At 46.0% G+C, this 21,427-nt stretch overlaps 1 protein-coding gene across 11 annotated transcripts in view; it reads right to left on the bottom strand.

Annotated features, from left to right (window-relative positions):
- Window positions 1-1,089: 1,089 nt before the first annotated feature.
- LOC132384735 (bridging integrator 2-like) overlaps window positions 1,090-21,427 on the bottom strand; it is a 119,026-nt gene continuing 98,688 nt past the window's right edge. For 10 of the 11 annotated variants that reach the window (XM_059956164.1, XM_059956159.1, XM_059956168.1 and 7 more), the window contains 3 exons: window positions 6,566-6,739; window positions 1,562-1,657; window positions 1,090-1,355 (listed from right to left, as the gene is read on the bottom strand). In XM_059956164.1, coding sequence (XP_059812147.1) covers window positions 1,248-1,355; window positions 1,562-1,657; window positions 6,566-6,739 — 378 coding nt within the window. In that variant the 3' untranslated portion in view covers window positions 1,090-1,247. Of the gene's footprint in view, window positions 1,356-1,561; window positions 1,713-6,565; window positions 6,740-21,427 lie in introns of all 11 variants that reach the window. The other variant, XM_059956169.1, reaches the window with a different exon arrangement.

Raw genomic sequence — 21,427 nt, 5'->3', positions numbered from 1 at the left:
CTGATCTGCCTTATGAGAAACTTGTATGAAGATCAAGAAGCAACAGTCAGAACTGAACATGGAACAACAAACTGGTTCAAGATTGGGAAAGGAGTACGACAAGACTGCATACTGTCAGCCTACTTATTTAATCTATAAGCTGAACATATCATGGGGAATGCTGGTCTAGAGGACTTGAATGTTGGAAGCGAAATTGCCTGACAAAATAGTAACAACCTCAGGTATACAGATGATGCTCCTCTAATGGCTGAAAGTGAGGAGGATCTGAGAAAGCTTCTAATCAAAGCAAAAGTGAAAGAAGAAAGTACAAAAGCTGGCTTGTTGCTCAACATTAAAAAAAAATTACGTCGACCAGCCCTATTAACTCCGTGGTAATGAATGGAAAGGAAGTGGAAGCAGTGACAGATTTTGTCTTCCTCAGTTCAAAGATTTCTATAGGTGGTAACTGCAGCCACAAAATTCAAAGGTGCTTACTTCTGGGGAGGGCAGCAATGGCAAATTTAGATAAAATACTGAAGAGCAGAGACATAACATTGTCTACAAAGATCCGTATAATCAAATCTATGGTATTTCCAGTTGTGATGTACGGCTGTGAGAGCTGGACTATTAGTAAGGCTGAATACAAAAGAATTGATGCCTTTGAACTTGAATGCTGGAGGGAAGTGTTAAGAGTTCATTGGACAGCAGGAAGATCCAACAAGTCAGCACTTGAAGAAATACAGCCAGACTGCTCACTAGGAGGCTTCATTATGAGACAAAAGCGCAAATATTTTGGCCAGATCTTGAGAAGACAGGATTCCTTGGAGAGGACTCTCATGTTAGGTGAAACAGAAGGTAAAAGGAGAGGATGACAGAGGCTATGATGGATAGATAATATTACTCAGATAATACGTATTTTGTTTAGCTTGTCACACCAGACCATCAGCCATTCCTGTCAGGCGCGCGGTGTCCAGCATCTGCAGAATCTCGTGTGTTTGTGAAGAATAAACATACACACAGAGTCTCATATGCCAAAATACACAAACACCCCTCACACATACAGATACACATGAAAAGATGAAGCAAACACTGTCATTTTAGAGTACAGCTTTTTATTGCAGGGCAGACTGAACAGGTGAACTACCTGCTGCAGAAGCTGAGGGACGTGGCAGTGCTAAGGCTCAGCATGTGCAAACCGGCCAGTGACCAAAGGCAGCTCTGGCCATTCCCCACCGTTGCAGGCACAGGGCTCCCTCTGGCAAAGCCCCTCAGCCCACACGTTCCGTCAGCTCCTCTGGGAAGGTACCTTGCAAACTCTCCACATCCTTCGACTCATTCCAGTCAGCTTCCTTGACAGCCAGCAGCAAGCCTCTAGACTGTGAAATACAATGGAACATTGAAATCATCCCGCTATGCGTAACAGCACAAACCTCTCTCCAAAATGCCTCATCAGACACACTTCTGGCTGATAGATTAGAATGGGGAATGAGGGGAGGGTGTCGGGAAATGGGGAGTGTGGCAAATCTGTTCTCTCCCACGTGTGGTGCTAAGCTAACTTACTGACTATTGACCTAATGCTCACCTGTAGCTCAGCATCTTGGGAAGGGAGCACGAGCAGGATATTTCCTTCTTCACATTGTAAGTGTGCCTCTTCCATCAGACTGCGTCTGACTCTCACCTGTGTGAAGGGCACAGATCTGATTGTTCAAGGAGATCTCCACAGAATGTGACTTCTATTCAATGAAAAGGTAAAGTTGGCCAGTCGGTTTCTGGGCTTAAAACATCTAAAACCAGAAGACACTTGTCCTACTTGTTTAAAACATTTAAATTCAGCTTCTCCTGTATATCATGTGTGTGGCGCGATTTACCTCAGAACTGTTTGATGAATTTCTTTCCCAGGGTGCACTGGACTTCTAATCCACGATTGTGATTAGACAAGATCGTCAAATCTATGAGGAATGTTTGATATCTCTGGGCCTGTACGGATGGAACTTAGAAAGATGAGGGAGGATCTCATTGAAACCTGCCATATAGTGAAAGACCCAGATAGAGCAGACTAGAGAGGATACTTCCATTAGCAGGAGAGTCCAGGATCCAAAGACACAGCCTCAGAATAGAAGGACGTCCATTTGGAACAGAGATAAAGAGGAATTTCTTTAGCTAGAGGGTGGTGAATCTGTAGAATTCATTACAACAAATGGCAGTGAAGAGCAAGTCATTGGGTATATTTAAAGCAGCATTTGATAGGTTCTTGATTAGAAACAGAATCAAAGATTATGGGGAAAAGGCAGGAGAATGGGATTGAAAAAAATCAGCAATGATTGAATGGCAGAGCAGATTTGATGGAGCAAATAGCCTAATTCTTCTATATCTTATGGTCTGATGATTTCTTAGGGTCTCGGACTGGTTGGGCTGATTGCATCCCTCAGGAGTTGCTGAGAGGCACCCAGTAGTCATGGGGTGAACAGAAGGCCCAGCAGCATAAGTGGGTTGGCTTCAAGCACACAAGCCTCCTGGCCCAGATAGGATGTGCCCTACGGCTAGAAGTTGCAGAAGGACCTGTTGTGCAATTCTATTCCTCCCAAGATGCAGGGCAGGGCCAAAGGACAAGAGAGCAAGAATTGTTTAACCCCTGGATAAATTAGACTGCCAGGCAAACACAGGGCAGTCTGTTCAACCTTGGATGATGGTGAACATATGGAAATAATAATCAGGGAAACATTAACTGGCTTCTGAAGAAATTTGAGTTGATGAGGTAACAGAGAAGGTTGATGAAGGGAATGTAGTAGATGTCATCTACTAGTACTTTCAGAGAGTCCCAGAAGACAACAGTTCTGATGTCTGAGGAATTCAGGACTCTGTAGCCGCAAGAAGGGGAACTTGGATTAAAGGCAACAAGCAGAGAGTGGTGGGGAAGGGTTACTTTCCAGACTGGGAGATGTGGAGAGCGGTGTCTCCAGGGGTCAGTGCTGGGACCACTGGATTTTACACATATTCATGACCTCGAGACGAGTGTACAGGGTAAAACGTCCGGACCTGCTGACGACCCGTGGTTGGAAGTGCGATGGTCTGTAAGGAGGGGAGTGACTGTCTGTTCCAGGTGAGGAACAGTGAGGCTGGCAGAATGGGCAAACAGGAGGCAGATGGAATTTAATACAGAGAAGTGAGAAGCAATCTCAGTCGCACCTGTTCCCAGGATGAGGCTCTCCTTTCCAGGACGTCAGAGGGTGCCCTCCTTCTGCAAAGACTAGGTTTTCTGTTCCTCCATCATTGACGCTGCCCTCAACCGCATCTTCTCTATTTCCCAGATATCCACACTACCCTATCTTCCCGTCACCTTAACAGTGATAGTGTTTTCCTCACCTACCACCCCATGAGCCTCTGCAACTTCCGCCATCTCCAAAGGGATCCTACCACTAAACACATCTTCACCTCTACCACTGTCCCCTCCACTTTCATTTTGTGTCCAGTGTCATTTAGTGTCCCCTCGTTTGTGTCCAGTGCTCCTGATGCGGCCTCCTCTACATTGATGAGACCCACAGTAAATTGGGGGACCGCTTCATGAGCATCTCTGCTCCATCCACCAGAAACAGAACTTCCGGGTGGCTCAACAATTTAATTCCCATTCCCATTCCTGTTCCGACATGTCAGTCCACCCTCACATATTCCGTCTGCGTGGCCACCAACCTGATGGCATGAATATCAATTTCTCCTTCCAGTAAAAAAAACTTCCCTCTCCCTCCCATCTTCTTCCATTCCCCACTCTGGCCACTTACGTCTTCTCACCTCCCCCGACCCTTCCACCTGTAGTCCACTCTCCTCTCCTATCACATTCCTTCCCGTTCAGCCTTTTACCTTTCCCATCCACGGCTTCACCTATCACCTTCTAGCTCTCCTTCTTCCCCACCTCCCATCTTGTTAGTCTGGCATCGTCCCCCTTTCTCTTCAGTCCTGAAGAAAGGTCTCAGGCTGAAACGTCAACTCTTGGTTCATTTCCATAGATGCTGCCTGACCTGCTGAGCTCCTCCAGCATTCTGTGTATACTGAAGTGACAAATGAAGCAATTTACTGGAATGGTTCAGGGGATGAGCGTTCCAGCTGCTAGGTTAGACTGGAATTGTTCCCCCTGGAGCAAATAAGGTTGAGGGCAGACGTTGTGGAGGTGGACAAGCTCATGAGGGGTTCAGATGGGCTTATGTGGGAATTGTTTCTGATGGTAGAGAGGTCAAGGACTGGTCACACTAGTTAACATCTTATGCGAAGGAAACAAGGGAGGTGTGAGGGAAACCTCTTCACCCAGAGAGCGGTAATGATCTGGGACTCAGTGTCTGTGGGGGTGGAGTTTTGTACTGAAGATACGGGGGAACGGTGAGGAAAACCTCTTCACTCAGAGAGCGGTGATGATCTGGGACTCAGTGTCTGTGGGGGTGGAGTTTTGTACTGAAGATACGGGGGAACGGTGAGGAATACCTCTTCACCCAGAGAGTGGTGATGATCTGTGACTCAGTGTCTGTCGGGGGGGGGGGCAGAGACCGTGTCAATCACAGCTTTTACAAGGGATCTTGACCTGCACTGGAGGGAATTATCTGCGGGTGGGGTGAATGAGCAGGGGAATAGGGCTGGTGGGAGAGAGTCAACAGGAGCCAGCAGAGACTCAATGGGATGAATGGCCTTAGCTGGTGCCATAGGAATTCTGAGAATCCTTCCTGCTAAGACAACTCATCCGTCTCAGGAATCAACCCTGCACAGTTCCAAGGCACAGTTATCCTTGAGTTGCTAAAAAGGGAAATGATCCTCTCCTCACTAATGCTGCATTCTGAGAAAATGGTCTCCAAATGAACATCATGAGCCAAGTTCCAGTTTATAGTGAAAAGGTGGCCTGTTTTAAATTTAACTCTCAGACTGTATCAGAGAAAGCAGTGCCAACAATACAAGAACGGAGAGCTGCTGTTGCAGGCTTACTCCAGCAGAGGGAGGTATATGCAGCCTAACACACGGCTGTCTACAAGGCCCAAAATCACAAAATCACAAGCCAACTGTCAGTCAGTGCCTCGGAGCCAGGCTTTACTTGTGTGAGCTTGTTCAGCCACTCTGGGGTGGGGTCTGCCCCACCATGGCTCCTGGAAGTTCCTATTAGGAGGATTGCTCCTGCAGTAGTTTCAGTTGATTTCTGAGGTTGGTTCACTACTGCTGAGCAGCCACGTATCCATCAGGGGCGACTGGGCATGAACCCTCTCGGACTTATCCAGCCCAGGCCAAGAGCAGGGAATATTTGCAGGTCATGTCAGGAAAGTTACAGAAGGGAAAATAGTGTCTCAGTATGATTTGATATGGAATGACGAGTTCTGGGGCATCGGGCTGCTGGCAGCCTTCACTGGGAAACAGTGCAGGTTAGACTGTAAGTCCATGAGACATGGGAGCAGAATTAGGCCATTTGTCCCATCGGGTCTGCTCCAGCATTCCATCATGGCTGATTTATTATCCCTCTCAATCCCATTCTCCACCATCAATGCCCTTGCTAATCAAGAAGCTATCAACCTCAGGTTTAAATATACCCAAAGACTTGGTCTCCTGAGCCGTCTGTGGCAAAGAATTCCACAAATTCGCCACGCTCTGGCTAAAGAAATTCCTCCTCAGCTCTGGACTAAAGGGACGTTGTTGTATTCTGAGGCTGTGCCCTCAGGTCCTAGTCTCCACACTTTTCAAAGTATCCTCTGTTCTATCTAGGCCTTTCATTATTCAATAGGTTTCAATGAAATGCCTCTCCCCCACCCCATTCTTCTAAACTCCAGTGACTACAGGCCCAGAGCCTTCAAATGCTCCTCATACATTAACCCTTATATTTCCATGATGATTCTTGTGAACCTTCTCTGGACCCTCTCCAATGCCAATCCTTCCTTTGATTTGGGGCCCAGAACTGCTCACAATACTCCAGGTGTAGTCTGATCAATGCTTTATAAAGCCCCAGGATTACATCCTTGCTTTTATATTGAGGTTGAGGACAGCTATCTGGCCAGTGAGCATTCTCAAAAGACTCATAGGCCACAGAGTACAATGACTGAGGCTGAAATGTGTATGAACTGATGGACTTTAATTAAGTTGCACATTGTACTAAATCTCCTTGTCAGGAATGGATTTGTGAATCCTTTATCTTTACTTGGTCACTTTATTCTGATGGAATAATTGAAACCCCGTGCTGATTATTCGGGACGGAGCATCTGTTTTATTCCAATTTTTTCATGGATCAGTGGATGTAGGAAGCAGCATGTCCTACCATCCAGAAGCTAGTGCAGAATGGAAAGTGTTTGGGATGGGTAGGGACTGGGAAGAGGGAAGGAGAAACTGGGATTATTAATGTGCTGGGCTGTATGAAGGAATAGTAGGTAATTTCTACCACAAATTCAGTGTCAGTCACTGCCGCTCTCGCTGATGGTGGGGTTGAAGGCAGCACAGAGACTGCCCCTAATCTTCCAGTCACACCACGGTTCCGATGGGTGGAGTAGTGAGGTTGTGTGGTGAGTGAAGCACGGTCCTGGGAGTGGTGACAAGCACTGGCCCAGTCACAGCTGGGGAGTCGGGCTGGTACCTTGTACGTGAATCCAGTTGGCAGCTCTCCGCAGGGTGAACTCTCAGGGTCTCTGCTCCCATCTGACGGTGACCCCTCACTGTCTGAGGAAGGCAGGGCGAGATCGTTATCCTCGTTGGCCTCCTTCTCGCTGTCTTCCACCACGTCCTTACCAGTGGCCATGGGAGCCTTGCTCTGTGAGGCAAGTGCGATGGGGTTAGAATGGTCTCTCTGCTGGTCTCAGTTATACAGCATGGAAGCAAACCCTTTAGCCCAATTGGTCCATGCCAACCAACATTCCCATCCAAGCCAGTCCCTCATTTGTCCCATATCCCTCTAAACCTTTCCTATCCATGTACCTGTCCAAGTGTCTTTTAAATGCTGTTAATGTACCAGCCTCAACCACTTCCTCTGGCAGCTCGTTCCATACACGGACCACCCCTCTGGGTGGGAATGCTGCACCTCAGGTTCCTGTTGAATCTCTCTCCACTCACCTTCAGCCTGGACCCACTAGTTCTGGATTTTCTGACCCTAGGAAAAAGACTGTGTGCATTCACCCTCTCGACACCTCTCTTAAGTAGGAGTGAGTGAGAGCAGCCATAAGTTGTGATATACATTGGCGCTAACGACATAGATAGGAAAAGGGATGAGGTCCTAAAGAGCAAATATAGGGAGATAGGAAGCTAAAAAGCAGGGCCTCAAGGGTAGTCATCTTGAGATTACTGCCTGTCCCACATAGCCAGTGAGGGTAAGAATAGGATGATTTGACAGATGAATGTGTGGCTGAAGATTCAGTTTAGGTTTGTGGATAACTGGGAACCTCTTTCGGGGAATGTATGACCTGTACGAGAGGGGCAGGTTACACCTGAACTTGAGGGTAACAAATATCCTTGGGGACAGGTTTGCTAGAGCTGTTGGGGAGGGTCTAAGCTAGTTTGGCAGGGTGATGGGAAATGGTGTGCGAGGTCAGAGGATGGGGCAGTTGGTGTAAAGATAGATGCAACGTGTAGACAGACTGTGAGAAGGATAGGCAGTGGAAAGGGCATAAATACGGTCAATTAGATGGGCTAAAAAGTGCCTACTTTAATGCAAGAAGTATCAGGAACAAGGTTGGTGAACTTAGAGCATGGGTCAATGCATGGAACTACAACATTGTGGCCATTACAGAGACTTGCCTGTCTCAAGGGCAGGAATAGTTGCTAGACGTTCCAGGGTTCAGATGTGTCAAAAGGCACAGGGAGTGGGGATAGGGAGGTAAAATAGGTGGGGGACTGGCATTGCTAATCAGGGATAGTATCACAGCTGCAGACAGGGAGGATGTCCTAGAGGGATCATCTACTGAGTTAGTGTGGGTAGAAGTTACAAGCAGGAAGGGAGCAATCACTCTACAGGGCATTTTCTATAGACCACCTAATAGCAACAGAGATGCTGAGGAATAGATTGAGAGGCAGATTTTGGAAAGGTGCAAAAATAACAGCGATGCTGTCATGAGTGACTTCAACTTCCCTAATATTGGTTGGTACTTCCTTAGTGAAAAAGGCTTAGATGGGACAGAATTTGTTAGAGTTTGGAAGGATTCCTGATTCAATATGTAGACAGGCCAACTAGCGAGAGGTCATACTGGATCTAGTACTAGGCAAAGAACCTGGTCAGGTGATAGATCTCTTGTTGGGTGACCATATCAGAGATAATGACCACAACTCCCTCACCTTTACAATAAGCTTGGTCAGGGACAGGAGCAGACAGTATGGGGAAGTATTTAATTGGGAGAGAGTGAATTATGATGTGATTAGTTAGGAACTTGGGAGCGTAAATTGGGAACAGATGTACTCAGGGAAATGCACAATAGAAATGTGGAGGTTGTTTAGGGAGTACTTGCTGGGGATTTGGACAGAGTTGTCCCAATGAGGCAGGGAAAGGAACCACGTTTGTCAAGAGATAGTAAGCATCAAGTCAAGAGGATGAAAGAAGCTTACTTAAGGTTTAGGAAGCAAGGATCAGACAGGGCTCTTGAGGGTTGTAAGGTAGTCAGGAAAGATGTTGAGAAGAGAGCTTAAGAGAGCTAGAATGGAATATAAGAAGGCCTTGGCAAGTACAAGCAAGGAGAATCCCAAGGTGTTCTACACATACATGAAGAACAGGTAGATGTCTCGATTGAAGGTAGGACCGATCAGGAATAAAAGAGAAAACGTGATAATGTGAAATTTGCAGATGACTCCAAGTTTGGGGGTATTCTGGGCAGCGAAGAAGGCATTCAAACTTTGCAGTGGGATCTGGATTTGCTGGAAAATGGGCTGAAAAATGGCAGATGAATTTAATGCAGACAAGTGTGAGGTTTTGCACTTTGGAAGGACAAACTAGGGTAGAAATTACACAGTGAATGGTAGGGCACTGAGGAGTGCAGTAGAACAGAGGGATTTGAGAATACAGATCCATAATTCAATAGACAATAGACAGTAGGTGCAGGAGTAGGCCATTCAGCCCTTCTAGCCAGCACCACCATTCACTGTGATCATGCCTGATCATACACAATCAGTACCCCGTTCCTGCCCTCTCCCCATATCCCTTGACCCCGCTATCTATAAGATCTCTATCTAACTCTCTCTTGAATGCATCCAGAGACTTGGCCTCCACTGCCTTCTGGGGCAGAGCATTCCACATATCCACCACTCTCTGGGTGAAAAAGTTTTTCTGCATCTCTGTTCTAAATGGCCTACCCCTTATTCTTAAACTGTGGCCTCTAGTTCTGGACTCACCCATCAGCGGGAACATGCTTCCTGCCTCCAGCGTGTCCAATTCCTTAATAATCTTATATGTTTCAATCAGATCCCCCCTCATCCTTCTAAATTCCAGTGTATACAAGCCCAGTCGCTCCAATCTTTCAACATATGACAGTCCCTTGAAAGTTGTGTCACAGCTAGAAGGGATCGTAAAGAAAGCTTTTGGCACATTGGCCTTCAGATATCAAAGTACTGAGTGCAGGAGATGGGATGTTATTTTGAAGTTGTACAAGACGTTGGTGAAGCCTAATTTGGAGTATTGTGTGCAGTTTTGGTCACCTACCTACAGGAAAGTGTAAATAAGATTGAAAGGGTGCAGAGAAAATTTACAAGAATGCTGCTGGGACTTGAGGACTTGGTTATAGGGAAAGGATGAATAGGTTAGGACTTTATTCTCCAGAGCATAGGAGAACTAAGGGAGATTTGATAGAGGTATACAAAGTTATGAGGGGTATAAATAGGGTGAATGCAAGCAGGCTTTTTCCACTGAGGTTGAGTGAGACTACAATCAGAGGTCATAGGTTAAGGGTAAAGGGTAAAATATTTAAGAGGAACATGAGGGGGAACCTCTTCACTCAGAGGGTAGTGTGAGTGTGGGTTGAACTGCCAGCAGGATTGGTGGATGTACATTTGATTTCAACATTTATTAGAAATTTGGATGGGTACATAGATGGCAGTGGTAGGGAGGGTTATAATCTGAGAGCAGGTCAATGGGACTAGGCATTATTGTGTGTTCGGCATGGACTAGATGGGAATTCTAGACCAGTGAATCTTACTTCAGTGGTGAAGTATTGGAGAGGATTCTTAGAGACAGGATTTATGAGCACTTGGAAAAACATAGTCTGATTAGGGATCAAGCAAACCCGAGGAAATCTGCAGATGCTGGAAGTTCAAGCAAATGTCGACCGTGCTTCTTCCTATAGATGCTGCCTGGCCTGCTGCGTTCCACCAGCATTTTGTGTCTGATTAGGGATGGTCAGCATGGCTTTGTGAGGGGCAGATCATGCCTCATGAGCCTGATTTAATGCTTTGAGGATGTGACAAAGCACATTGATGAAGGTAGAGCAGTGGATGTGGTGTATATGAATCTTAGTAAGATATTTGATAAGGTTCCCCATGGTAGCCTCACCTGGATGAGGAAGTCGGAGGGTAGGTTAGTAAGTTTGCAGATGACATGAAGGTTAATGGTGTTGTGGATAGTGGAGAAGGTTGTTACAGACTACAATGGAACATTGACAGGACATAGAGCTGGGCTGAGAAATGGCAGATGGAGTTCAACCTGGAAAAATGTGAAGTGGTTCACTTTGGAAAGTCGAATTTGAAGGCAGAATACAGGGTTAATGGCAGGATTCTTAGAAGTGTGGAGGAACAGAGGGATCTTGGAGTCCACGTCCATAAATCCCTCAAAGTTGCTGCACAAGTTGATGGGGTGGTTAGGAAGGTAGATGGCGTATTTGCCTTCTTTGGTTGGGGGATTGAGGTAATGTTTCAGCTCTATAAAACTCTGGTTAGACCACACTTGGAGTGTTGTATTCAGTTCTGGTCCTCTATTATCAGTAGGATTTAGGGAGAGTATAGAGGAGATTTACAAGGATATTGTCTGGATTAGAGAGCATGTCTTATGAGGAAAGACTGAATGAAGTAGGGCTTTTTGTTTTGGAGTGAAGGGGGGATGAGCGATAACGATGGAGGTGACAAGTTGATAAGAGGCATAGAGTGGACAGTGAGTAGTTCAAGAGGGTATAATTTTAAGGTAATTGGAGGAAAGTGTAGGGGGTATCAGAGATAGTTTTTTTATATAGAGAGTGGGACGTGCATGGAAGCCCTGCCAGGGGTCATGGTAGAGACATTTTGGACATTTAAGGGACTCTTAGATATGCACATGGATTAAAGAAAGTGGAGGGCTATGGGGTGAGATTGATCTTGGAGTAGGTTAAAAGGTCAGCACAAAATCGTGGGCTGAAGGGCCTGAATTGTGCTATAGTGCTCTATCTTCTATGATTTTGTACATATCTATAAGATCACCTCTTATTCTCCTACACTCCAGCGAAAACAGTCCCAACCTGCTCAATCTCTCTCCATAGCTCAGTTCCTCAAGTCCCATCAGCATCCTTGTAAATCTCCTCTGAATACTTTTCCAGGTTAATGCATCTTTCCTACAACAGGATGACCAAAACTGAGTATAATATTCCAAATGTGGCCTCACCAATGTCTTGTACAACTGCAACATAACATCTGAATATCAATACTCAATGAAGGCTGGTGCACCAGACACCTTCTTCACCGATCTGTCTACTTGTGTTGCCACTTTCAGGAAAACAAGCTGAAAGTAAATCTATGATCAAAGTGATCTTGAGATCCATTTTCTCGTGGGCATTCACAGTAGAACAAAGAAATACAATAGAATCAATGGAAAAACTTTACACAAAGACTGGCAAACACCATTGTGCAAAAGAAGACAAATGGTGAAAATACAAAAATAAAAAAAAAAATAAATAATATTGAGAACATGAGTTGTAGAGTCCTTGAAAGTGAGTCCATAGGTTGTGGAATCAGTTCAGAGATGAGGTGAGTAAAGTTATGCACTCTGATTCAGGAGTTAGATGGCTGAAGGACAATAACTGTTCCTGGAGGTGGTGTGGGACCTGAGGCTCCTGTACCTTTTACCCGATGGCAGCATCAAGAAGTGAGCACAGGTTGGATGGTGGAGGTCCTTGATGATGGATGCTGCGTTGCTTGTAGCTGTACTTGTATTCCTTAGTCCCTCTGTTCTACAACACACCCCAGGAACCTCACCATGGAAGTCAAACCTTGATTTGCCTTCCCAAAATACATCTTTCACTTGTCTGAATTAAACTCTATATGCCATTGCTTGGCCTGCTTACCCAGCTGATCAAGATCCCCCTGTAGATAATGACTGGAGAACTTGATAGCATTGGACAATCCTACCAGTTCTCCTGTCGTTATGTCTTGTGGCTGGTGCTTGCACATTTTCTGGCTGCTCCTCATTGAAAGTCCAACAGCCCCACCCTCTACTTATTTCTCATATCCAGGCAACATTTTGATTAATCTCTTCTCCCAAACCTCCACATCCTACCTGTAATGGGGTGACCAGAACTGCACACAATACTCCAGATGTGGCCTAACCGAAGTTTTACACAGGCATAACATGACTTGCTGATTATTATACCCTATGCTCCCAACAACGTGTGCCAAATACCTCTCTGCTTGCATTTCTCCTTCTGTTTGTTTTTTCCTCACAGTGGATATACCATAAATCCTCACAGTGAGGGAGGACTCAACATATGGGTGAAGGGAGGAGATGGCTGGAAACAGGAAACAGTAAGCAAGGTATAATGAGAGATGGGTCAGTTTCTTACAGTTTACATAAATAATGTGGTGAAGCCACACCAAGAAGTTGCTACGCTTGCTGATGACACAAAGGCAGGAAGGAAAGAGAGCTGTGAGGAGAGCATAATGAGGCATCTGAGGGATAGAGATAGCTTCATTAAATGGTAAAAGATCTGGCAAATAGAGTATAATGTGGAAAATGTGGAGTTATCCATTTTGACAGGAGAACTACTGCATTTACCAAGTACGTATTCAGCCTTGAATTAGACTGGTAGCTGGAATTGGTATGGTCAGCATGGACAGGTGGGCCGAAGGGCCTGTTTCAGAAGTTAAGCTGTGAAGAATTCATAAGGAGGCTATAAAGGGATATGGATAGTTTAACTGAGTGGAACAAGATCCAGCAAATGGAGTATAATGTGGGGAAATGCAAAATTGTTTAATTGACAGGGAAAATTATATTAAAAAACACATGATCTGTAGTGTGTGGTTGCAGAGCTGTGAGATGCAGTGGGTTCTGGGTGTCCTGGTACAAGGTTCACCAAGGGTTGGTATGAGGTTACAGCTTCAGTAGTGCATGGAATCAGGGAGACCATGCCTGGTGTAGTGTGTACAGTGTTGGTCTCCTCATTGAAGGAAGGATTGGGAGCAGTTCATGGGGGTTTACTGGAATGGGTGGGTTGTCTTGTGAGGAAAGGCTCAACTTGTAACTGCTGGAGTTAGAGGAAGAGGGGACTTGACTGAAATGTGAGAATCAGAACTAGAACTGAGCTACTGATTAAAATTAAGACAGGGACAGAGATAAGGAGATTGTTCTCTCTCTTAGAGATCCTTTGGCCCTCTCTTTCCAAAGGGCAGTGGGAGCAAAGATGGACAGAATGCGGAGCAGACTCAATGGACTGAATGGCCTAATTCTGCTCCTTTGTCTTATGGTAACACACAAAATACTAGAGGAACTCAGTGGGTCAGGCAGCATCTATGGAGGGGAATAAAGAGACTCTCCATCAGGACAGAGAGACGAGGGAGAGAGAAGTTCTTTGTAAGCGGGGAATGAGAGGTAGAACAGACAGCCATGTGTGTGGAGCTGGACAGTTGGGATCATGCTGATCAGTGGGGCAAGTGTGAGGGGCTGGCTGGCCAACTCCTGCTCCTGATTCATGTGTTTGAGTATTAACATGTTTATAATTTTATTTAATAACCTCTGGGATGGCAACCTACTGAGGTGGTTTGAAAGTCCATAAACACCACATCACTTGTTTACCTTAATTACAGCCACAAAAACCTATACTAGATATGTCGAACACAATTTTCCTTTCTAACTCCAAGCTAACTCTGCCCAATACTATTATTATTTTCGAAGTGCCCCTTTTAACACTTCCCGAATAAACCAATATAAACAGATGAGATTCTGCAGATGCTGGAAATCCAGAGGATCACACACAAGATGCTGGAGGAGCTCAGCAGGTCAGGCAGCATCTATGGAAAGGAATAAAGAGTCGATGTTCTGGGCAGAGATCCTTCATCAGGACTCCAGCATTTTCCTTCCTGCTGGTTCCATGGTCTACGGTCCGTGGTAAGGAAGGCAAATGCAGTGTTAGCATTCATTTAGGGAGGACTAGAAAATAAAAGCAAGAATGTAATGCTGAAGTTTTATAAGGCTTTGGTCAGACTGCACTTGGAGTATTGAGAGCAGTTTTGGGCCTCTTATCTAAGGAAGGATGTGCTGGCATTGGAGAGGGTCCAAAGGAGGCTCATAAGAATGATCCCAGGAAAGAAAGGGTTAATGCATGAGGATGGTTCTCACTGTACTCACTGGAGTTTAGAAGAATGAGAGAGGATCTCATTGAAACCTGTCAAATATTGAAAGGCAAACACGAGGAAATCTGCAGATGCTGGAAATTCAAGGTCTTGGCCCGAAATGTTGACAGTGCTTCTCCCTATAGATGCTGCCTGGCCTGCTGTGTTCCACCAGCATTTTGTGAATATTGAAAGGCCTAGATAGAGTGGATGTGGAGAGGATGTTTCTTATAGTGGGTGAGTCTAGGACCAGAGGTCCCGATAGGACAGAGATGGAGAGGAACTTTCTTTAGCCAGAGGGTGGTGAATCTGCAGAATTCACTGCCACAGACAGATGTGGAGGCCAAGTCATTTGGTAGTAATCTCAGGATTTCTGGATCATTGGGACCTCATTTGGGATGGGTTGCATTTGAATCTGAGGGGGACAAATATCCTGGCAGGGTGCTTTGCTAAGGCTATTGGGGAGAGTTTAAACTAGAATTGCTGGGGGGTGGGAACTGAACTGAAGAGACAGAGGAAGGGGCAGTTGGCTCACAAATAGAGAAAGCTTGGAGACAGTGCAAGAGGGAGGATAGGCAGGTGATAGAGAAGGGATGCACTTAGACCGATGGTTTGAGATGTGTCTATTTTAATGCAAGAAGCATCATGAACAAAGCGGATGAGCTTAGAGCGTGGATCAGTATTTGGAGCTATGATGTGGTGGCCATTACAGAGACATGGATGGCTCAGGGGCAGGAATGGTTACTTAGAGTGCCGGGTTTTAGATGTTTCAGAAAGGACAGGGAGAGAGGCAAAACAGGTGGGGCGTGGCACTGCTGATTGGAGATAGTGTCAAGGCTGCAGAAAGTCATGGAGGGATTCTCTACTGTGTCTGTGGGTGGAAGTTAGAAACAGGAAGGGGTCAATAACCCTACTGGGTGTTTTTTATAAACCACCCAATAGTAACAGGGACATTGAGAAGCAGAGAGGGAGACAGATTTTGGAAAGCTATAATAATAACAAGGCTGTTGTGGTGGGAGATTTTAATTTCCCCAATATTGATTGGCATCTCCCTACAGCAAGGGGTTTAGATGGGGTGGAGTTTGTTAGGTGTGTTCAGGAAGGTTTCCTGACTCAATATGTAGATAAGCCTACAAGAGGAGAGGCTGTACTTGATCTGGTATTGGGAAATGAACCTGGTCAAATGTCAAGTATCTCAGTGGGAAAGCATTTTGAAGATAGTGATCATAATTCTATTTCCTTTACCATAGCATTGGAGAGGGATAGGATCAGGCAAGTTAGGAAAGCATTTAATTGGAGTAAGGGGAAATATGAAGCTATCAGGCAGGAACTTGGAAGCATAAATTGGGAACAGATGTTCTCAAGGAAATGTACAGCAGAATTGTGGCAAATGCTCAGGGAATATTTGCGTGGCATTCTGCATAGGTACGTTCCAATGAGACAGGGAAAAGTTGGTAGGGTACAGGAACCGTGGGGTATACCCACGGTTGAAAATCTGTTGAAAGGCTGTTGAAAATCTTGACAAGAAGAAAAGAAAAGCTTACGAAAGGTTCAAAAGACTAAGCAATGATAGAGATCTAGAGGATTATAAAGCTCGCAGGAAAGAGTTTAAGAATGAAATTAGGAGAGCCAGAAGGGGCCATGAAATGGCCTTGGCGAACAGGATTAAATAAAACCCCAAGGCATTCTACAAGTATGTGAAGAGCAAGAGGATAAGACGTGAGAGAATAGGACCTATCAAATGTGACAGTGGAACAGTGTGTATGGAACCGGAGGAGACAGCAGAGGTACTTAATGAGTACTTTGCTTCAGTATTCACTATGGAAAAGGATCTTGGCGATTGTAGTGATGACTTGCAGCAGACTGAAAAGCTTGGGCATATAGACATTAAGAAAGAGGATGTGCTGGAGCTTTTGGAATGCATCAAGTTGGATAAGTTACCGGGACCAGATGAGATGTACCCCACGCTACTGTGGGAGGCGAAAGAGAAGATTGCTGAGCCTCTGGTGATGATCTTTGCACCATCAATGGGGACGGGAGAGGTTCCAGAGGATTGGAGGGTTGCAAATATTGTTCCTTTATTCAAGAAAGGGAATAGAGATAGACCAGGAAATTATAGACCAGTGAGTCTTACTTCAGTGGTTGGTAAGTTGATGGAGAAGACCCTGAGAGGCAGGATTTATGAACATTTGGAGAGGCATAATATGATTAGGAATAGTCAGCATGGCTTTGTCAAAGGCAGGTCACGCCTTAAGAGCCTGATTGAATTTCTTGAGGATGTGACTAAACATGTTGATGAAGGTGTAATAATAATCATGGGGCTGTAGATGTAGTGTATATGGATTTCAGCAAGGCATTTGATAAGATACCCCGTGCAAGGCTTATTGAGAAAGTAAGGAGGCATGGGATCCAAGGGGACATTGCTTTGTGGATCCAGAACTGGCTTGCCCACAGAAGGCAAAGAGTGGTTGTAGATGGGTCATATTCTGCATGGAGGTCGGTGACCAGTGGTGTGCCTCAGGGATCTGTTCTGGGAAGTGGAGGGGTGGGTTAGTATATTTGCTGACAATACAAAGGTTGGAGGTATTGTGGATAGTGTGGAGGGTTGTCAGAGGTTACAACAAGACATCAATAGGATGCAAAACTGGGCTGAGAAGTGGCAGATGGAGTTCAACCCAGATAAGTGTGAGGTGGTTCATTTTGGTAGGTCAGATATGATGGTGGAATATAGTATTAATGGTAAGACTCTTGGCAGTGTAGGGGATCAGAGGGATCTTGTGGTCCGAATCCATAGGACACTCAAAGCTGCTATGCAGGTTGACTCTATGGTTAAGAAGGCATACGGTGTATTGGCCTTCATCAACCGTGGGATTGAGTTTAGGAGCCAAGAGGTAATGTTGCAGCTATATAGGACCCTGGTCAGACCCCACTTGGAGTACTGTGCTCAGTTCTGGTCACCTCACTACAGGAAGGATGTGGAAACTACAGAAAGGGTGCAGAGGAGATTTACAAGAATGTTGCCTGGATTGGGGAGTCATGCCTTATGAGAATACGTTGAGTGAACTCGGCCTTTTCTGCTTGGAGCGATGGAGGATGAGAGGTGACCTGATAGAGGTGTACAAGATGATGAGAGGCATTAATCGTGTGGATAGTCAGAGGCTTTTTCCCAGGGCTGACGTGGCTAGTACAAGGGAGCACAGTTTTAATGTGCTTTGAAGCAGGTACAGAGGAAATGTCAGGGGTAAGTTTTTTTTAACTCAGAGAGTGGTGGGTGCATGGAATGGGCTGCAGGTGACGGTGGTGGAGGTGCATGCGATAGGGTCTTTTAAAAGACTCCTGAATAGGTACATGGAGCTTAGAAAAATTGAGGGCTATGGGCAACCCTAGGTGATTTCTAAAGAAGGGACATGTTTGGCACAGCATTGTGGGCCAAAGGGCTTGTGTTGTGCCATAGGTTTTCTATGTTTCCGTATTTCTATGTATATTTAAAGCAGAAGTTGATAGGTCCATGATTAGTAAGGGTGTCAAAGATTACAGGAAGAAGGCAGGAAACTGGTTTGAGAGGGAAATAAATCAGCCACAAGGGAATGGCAGAGCAGAGTCGATGGGCTGAATGGTCTAATCTGCTCCCCTGTCTTACGTTCTAACTCAGTAAGCCAGGCAGCATCTATGGAGGGAAATCGGAGCTTCATCAGGACTTTCTCCAACAATTTGTGTGTGTTGTTTAATTTTCTGCCATTTCCTCATTTACCAGTGTAGTTTCTCCTGCCTCAGACAGCAGGAGACCACACCAAGCGTTGTTAGTCTCTTCCCCTTTGCACACATACAGAAACTCCACAGCTGTTTTTTTTGTTTCTCCCCAACCAACTCTCTGACTATGCTCCCCATTTCCTTCTCAGTGTCATGGCACTGTTCTGCTGAAGTCTGCCATTTTCCCAATCCTCAGACACAATACTTTCTGTGGCAAAACGAAGAGCTTTTCTTCCATTCACCTGTACTATATTTCATCCATCAATAGTCACAGTTGGATCCCTTTTTTTGCTGGTTGCTTGCCTAAATTGAGAATACATTCATTCTATGAAACCCCAGCCTTTGCCAATTTCCAGTCCGACCATTTCACGTTGTTCCTCAATCTGCCATCAGCCACTCACAGGTTGTTCCTTCAGAAACTAAGCCACTTCCAAACTTTATGTAAAATTATATCATGTTATAATAATTTTTGCCTCAGGGCACTTCATTTACAGTACTTGCTCATCAATTAATCCTTTCCATTTACACAATAACCAGTCTAAAAATGAAACATACTGCAAACTCTCAGCACTTTCTATTTTTGTTTCACACTTCCATCATCTGCAGTTGATTTGCAAACCATTTCTACAACAGTTTGTTCTCTCTTCTACATCCTATATTTCTACAAACCCATTTCCTGTGTGCTCTATCCATTCACTCTTCACACAGTTACTGCTCATTTGGCTTCCCGGCTCTGTCTGTAGATTAAAGTCCCCTGTGATCATTACATTATGCCCCTTACACCCTCCCTACACTGCGGTGTCCTGTGTACAACCCACACGGTGTTTTCTGTCGCTCAGCTCCACCCAAACCCATTCTACCGCCTGAGTTTCTGAGCTCAGATTTCCTGTCCCCCACCCGGTATTACCCAACACCTCCATTCTGTCCTCTACTTCAAAGGGTAAATGTCTGGAACATTCCATCCCCAGCCTTGGTCACTTTGAGCCACGTCTCTGTAATGTCTATTGGGCCAACCCCATTTATTGCCACCTGTGGCACTAGTTCACAATGTACCCCGTTACAGTGTTGTGTAGATTCAGCTGGAGGGGCATCACCATCCCTGCTCTCGCCTCCACGGGAAGCCGACTCCCTTGTCTTTGTGTCCTTTCCCTTCAGTACACATAAGTCACTCGCCCCCACAGTTGCCCTGTCCTTCAACCTTCTAAACTCCCCATCACTGCCCCTCCCCTCTCCCCACTCCCGACTCCTGACTACCCACTAGGGTAGGGAATGGTGTCCGCCTCTCTGCAGTTACCCACTTCCTCCCTGGGAATTTCACACTATAGATTTCCCTCATGACTTTGTATACTCGTGTCAAATTGCCCCTCGGTCACCTACTAACTTGTCCAACCTCAGTCCCTCCAGGCAGTAAGATTATAAGACATTATTTGGCCTATTAAGTCCGCTCCGCCATTCCATCCCCAGCCTTGGTCACTTTGAGCCACGTCTCTGTAATGTCTATTGGGTCAACCCCATTTATTGCCACCTGTGGCACTAGTTCACAATGTACCCCGTTACAGTGTTGTGTAGATTCAGCTGGAGGGGCATCACCATCCCTGCTCTCGCCTCCACGGGAAGCCGACTCCCTTGTCTTTGTGTCCTTTCCCTTCAGTACACATAACTCACTCGCCCCCACAGTTGCCCTGTCCTTCAACCTTCTAAACTCCCCATCACTGCCCCTCCCCTCTCCCCACTCCCGACTACCCACTAGGGTAGGGAATGGTGTCCGCCTCTCTGCAGTTACCCACTTCTCCACACAGGTTGTGAGAAACCTGTACCAGTACCTCCATGGAAAATAATCCTGATTCTGGACGTCACAAGGTGCACCCATCGAAGAGGGGGAAGTTTGAAGGAGATGTGCGGTTAAGTTATTCACACAGAGGGCAATGGGGGCCTCAAATGTGGTGGTGGAATCAGATTTGACAGAGGCATTTAAGAGACAGACACATGAACGTGCAGGGAATGGAGGGGGACAGAAGGGATTCATTGAATTAGGTCAGCACAGACATGCTGGGCTGCAACACCCATTCCTTTTCTGCACTGTTGTCTGTTCTGTGTTCAGAAATGACAGCTAACCTCCTCCACCTCCCTCCCCCGTAACTCCCTCCCCACCGTAACCTCCACCGCTTCCCTCCCCTGTAACTCCCTCCCCTCCGTAACCTCCACCACTTCCCTCCCCTGTAACTCCCTCCCCTCCGTAACCTCCTCCACCTCCCTCCCCCATAACTCCCTCCCCACCGTAACCTCCACCACTTCCCTCCCCTGTAACTCCCTCCCCTCTGTAACCTCCTCCACTCCTTAACCCTGTAAATTCCTCCCCTCCTTAACCCGTAACCTCCTCCAGCCCTCTCATTCTTAGAACTCCAAATCCCTCCTCCATTGAGGCCATAAGGTCTGGAATCCACTCCCCACCCTTCTTCACAAACAAGAGAAAATCTGCAGATGCTGAAAATCCAGAACATCACACACAAGATGCTGGAGGAACTCAGCAGGTCAGGCAGCATCAATGGAAAAAAGTTTGGGCCAAGACCCTTCAGCAGGACTCATGAAGGGCTCAGTCCTGATGAAGGATCTCAACCCGAAACGTCGACTGTACGCTTTTCCACAGACGCTGCCTGGCTTGCTGAGTTCCTCCAGCATTTAGTGTGTGTTGCCCCAACCTACTTTTGAAAGCTGCCTCATCGGCATGTTTCCCCATCTTGACACTTGACTGGGTTTAGATTTTGTTTGGTATGGCAAACAAAGGGTCATCAGTGGAGAGGGTGAGCCGTTTCAAGTTCCTCAACATCTCTGAAGATCTATCCTGGGCCCAACATATTGATGCAATTACAAAGAAGGCACAGCAGTGACTATCTTTCATTAGGAGTTTGAGGAGGTTTGGTATGTTACCAAAGACTCTCGCAAATTTCTACAGATGTACTGTGGAGAGTGTTCTAACTGGTTGCATCATCGTCTGGTATGGGCGGAGGGGGCCACTGCACAGGATTGGAAAAAGCTGCAGAAAGTTGTAAACCCAGCCAGCTCCATTATGGGCACCAGCCTCCCCAGCATCCAGGACATCTTCAAAAAGCGATGCTTCAGGAAGGCGTCATTCATCATTAAGGACCCCCACCACCCAGGACATGCTCTTTTCTCATTTCTACCATCAGGGAGGAGCTACAGGAGCCTG

Source organism: Hypanus sabinus, chromosome X1 (genome assembly GCF_030144855.1).
Source record: "Hypanus sabinus isolate sHypSab1 chromosome X1, sHypSab1.hap1, whole genome shotgun sequence".
NCBI classification, from domain to species: Eukaryota; Metazoa; Chordata; class Chondrichthyes; order Myliobatiformes; family Dasyatidae; genus Hypanus; species Hypanus sabinus.
The sequence above is the reverse complement of the archived record's forward strand: the minus strand, read 5'-3'. Positions and strand labels throughout refer to the sequence as shown.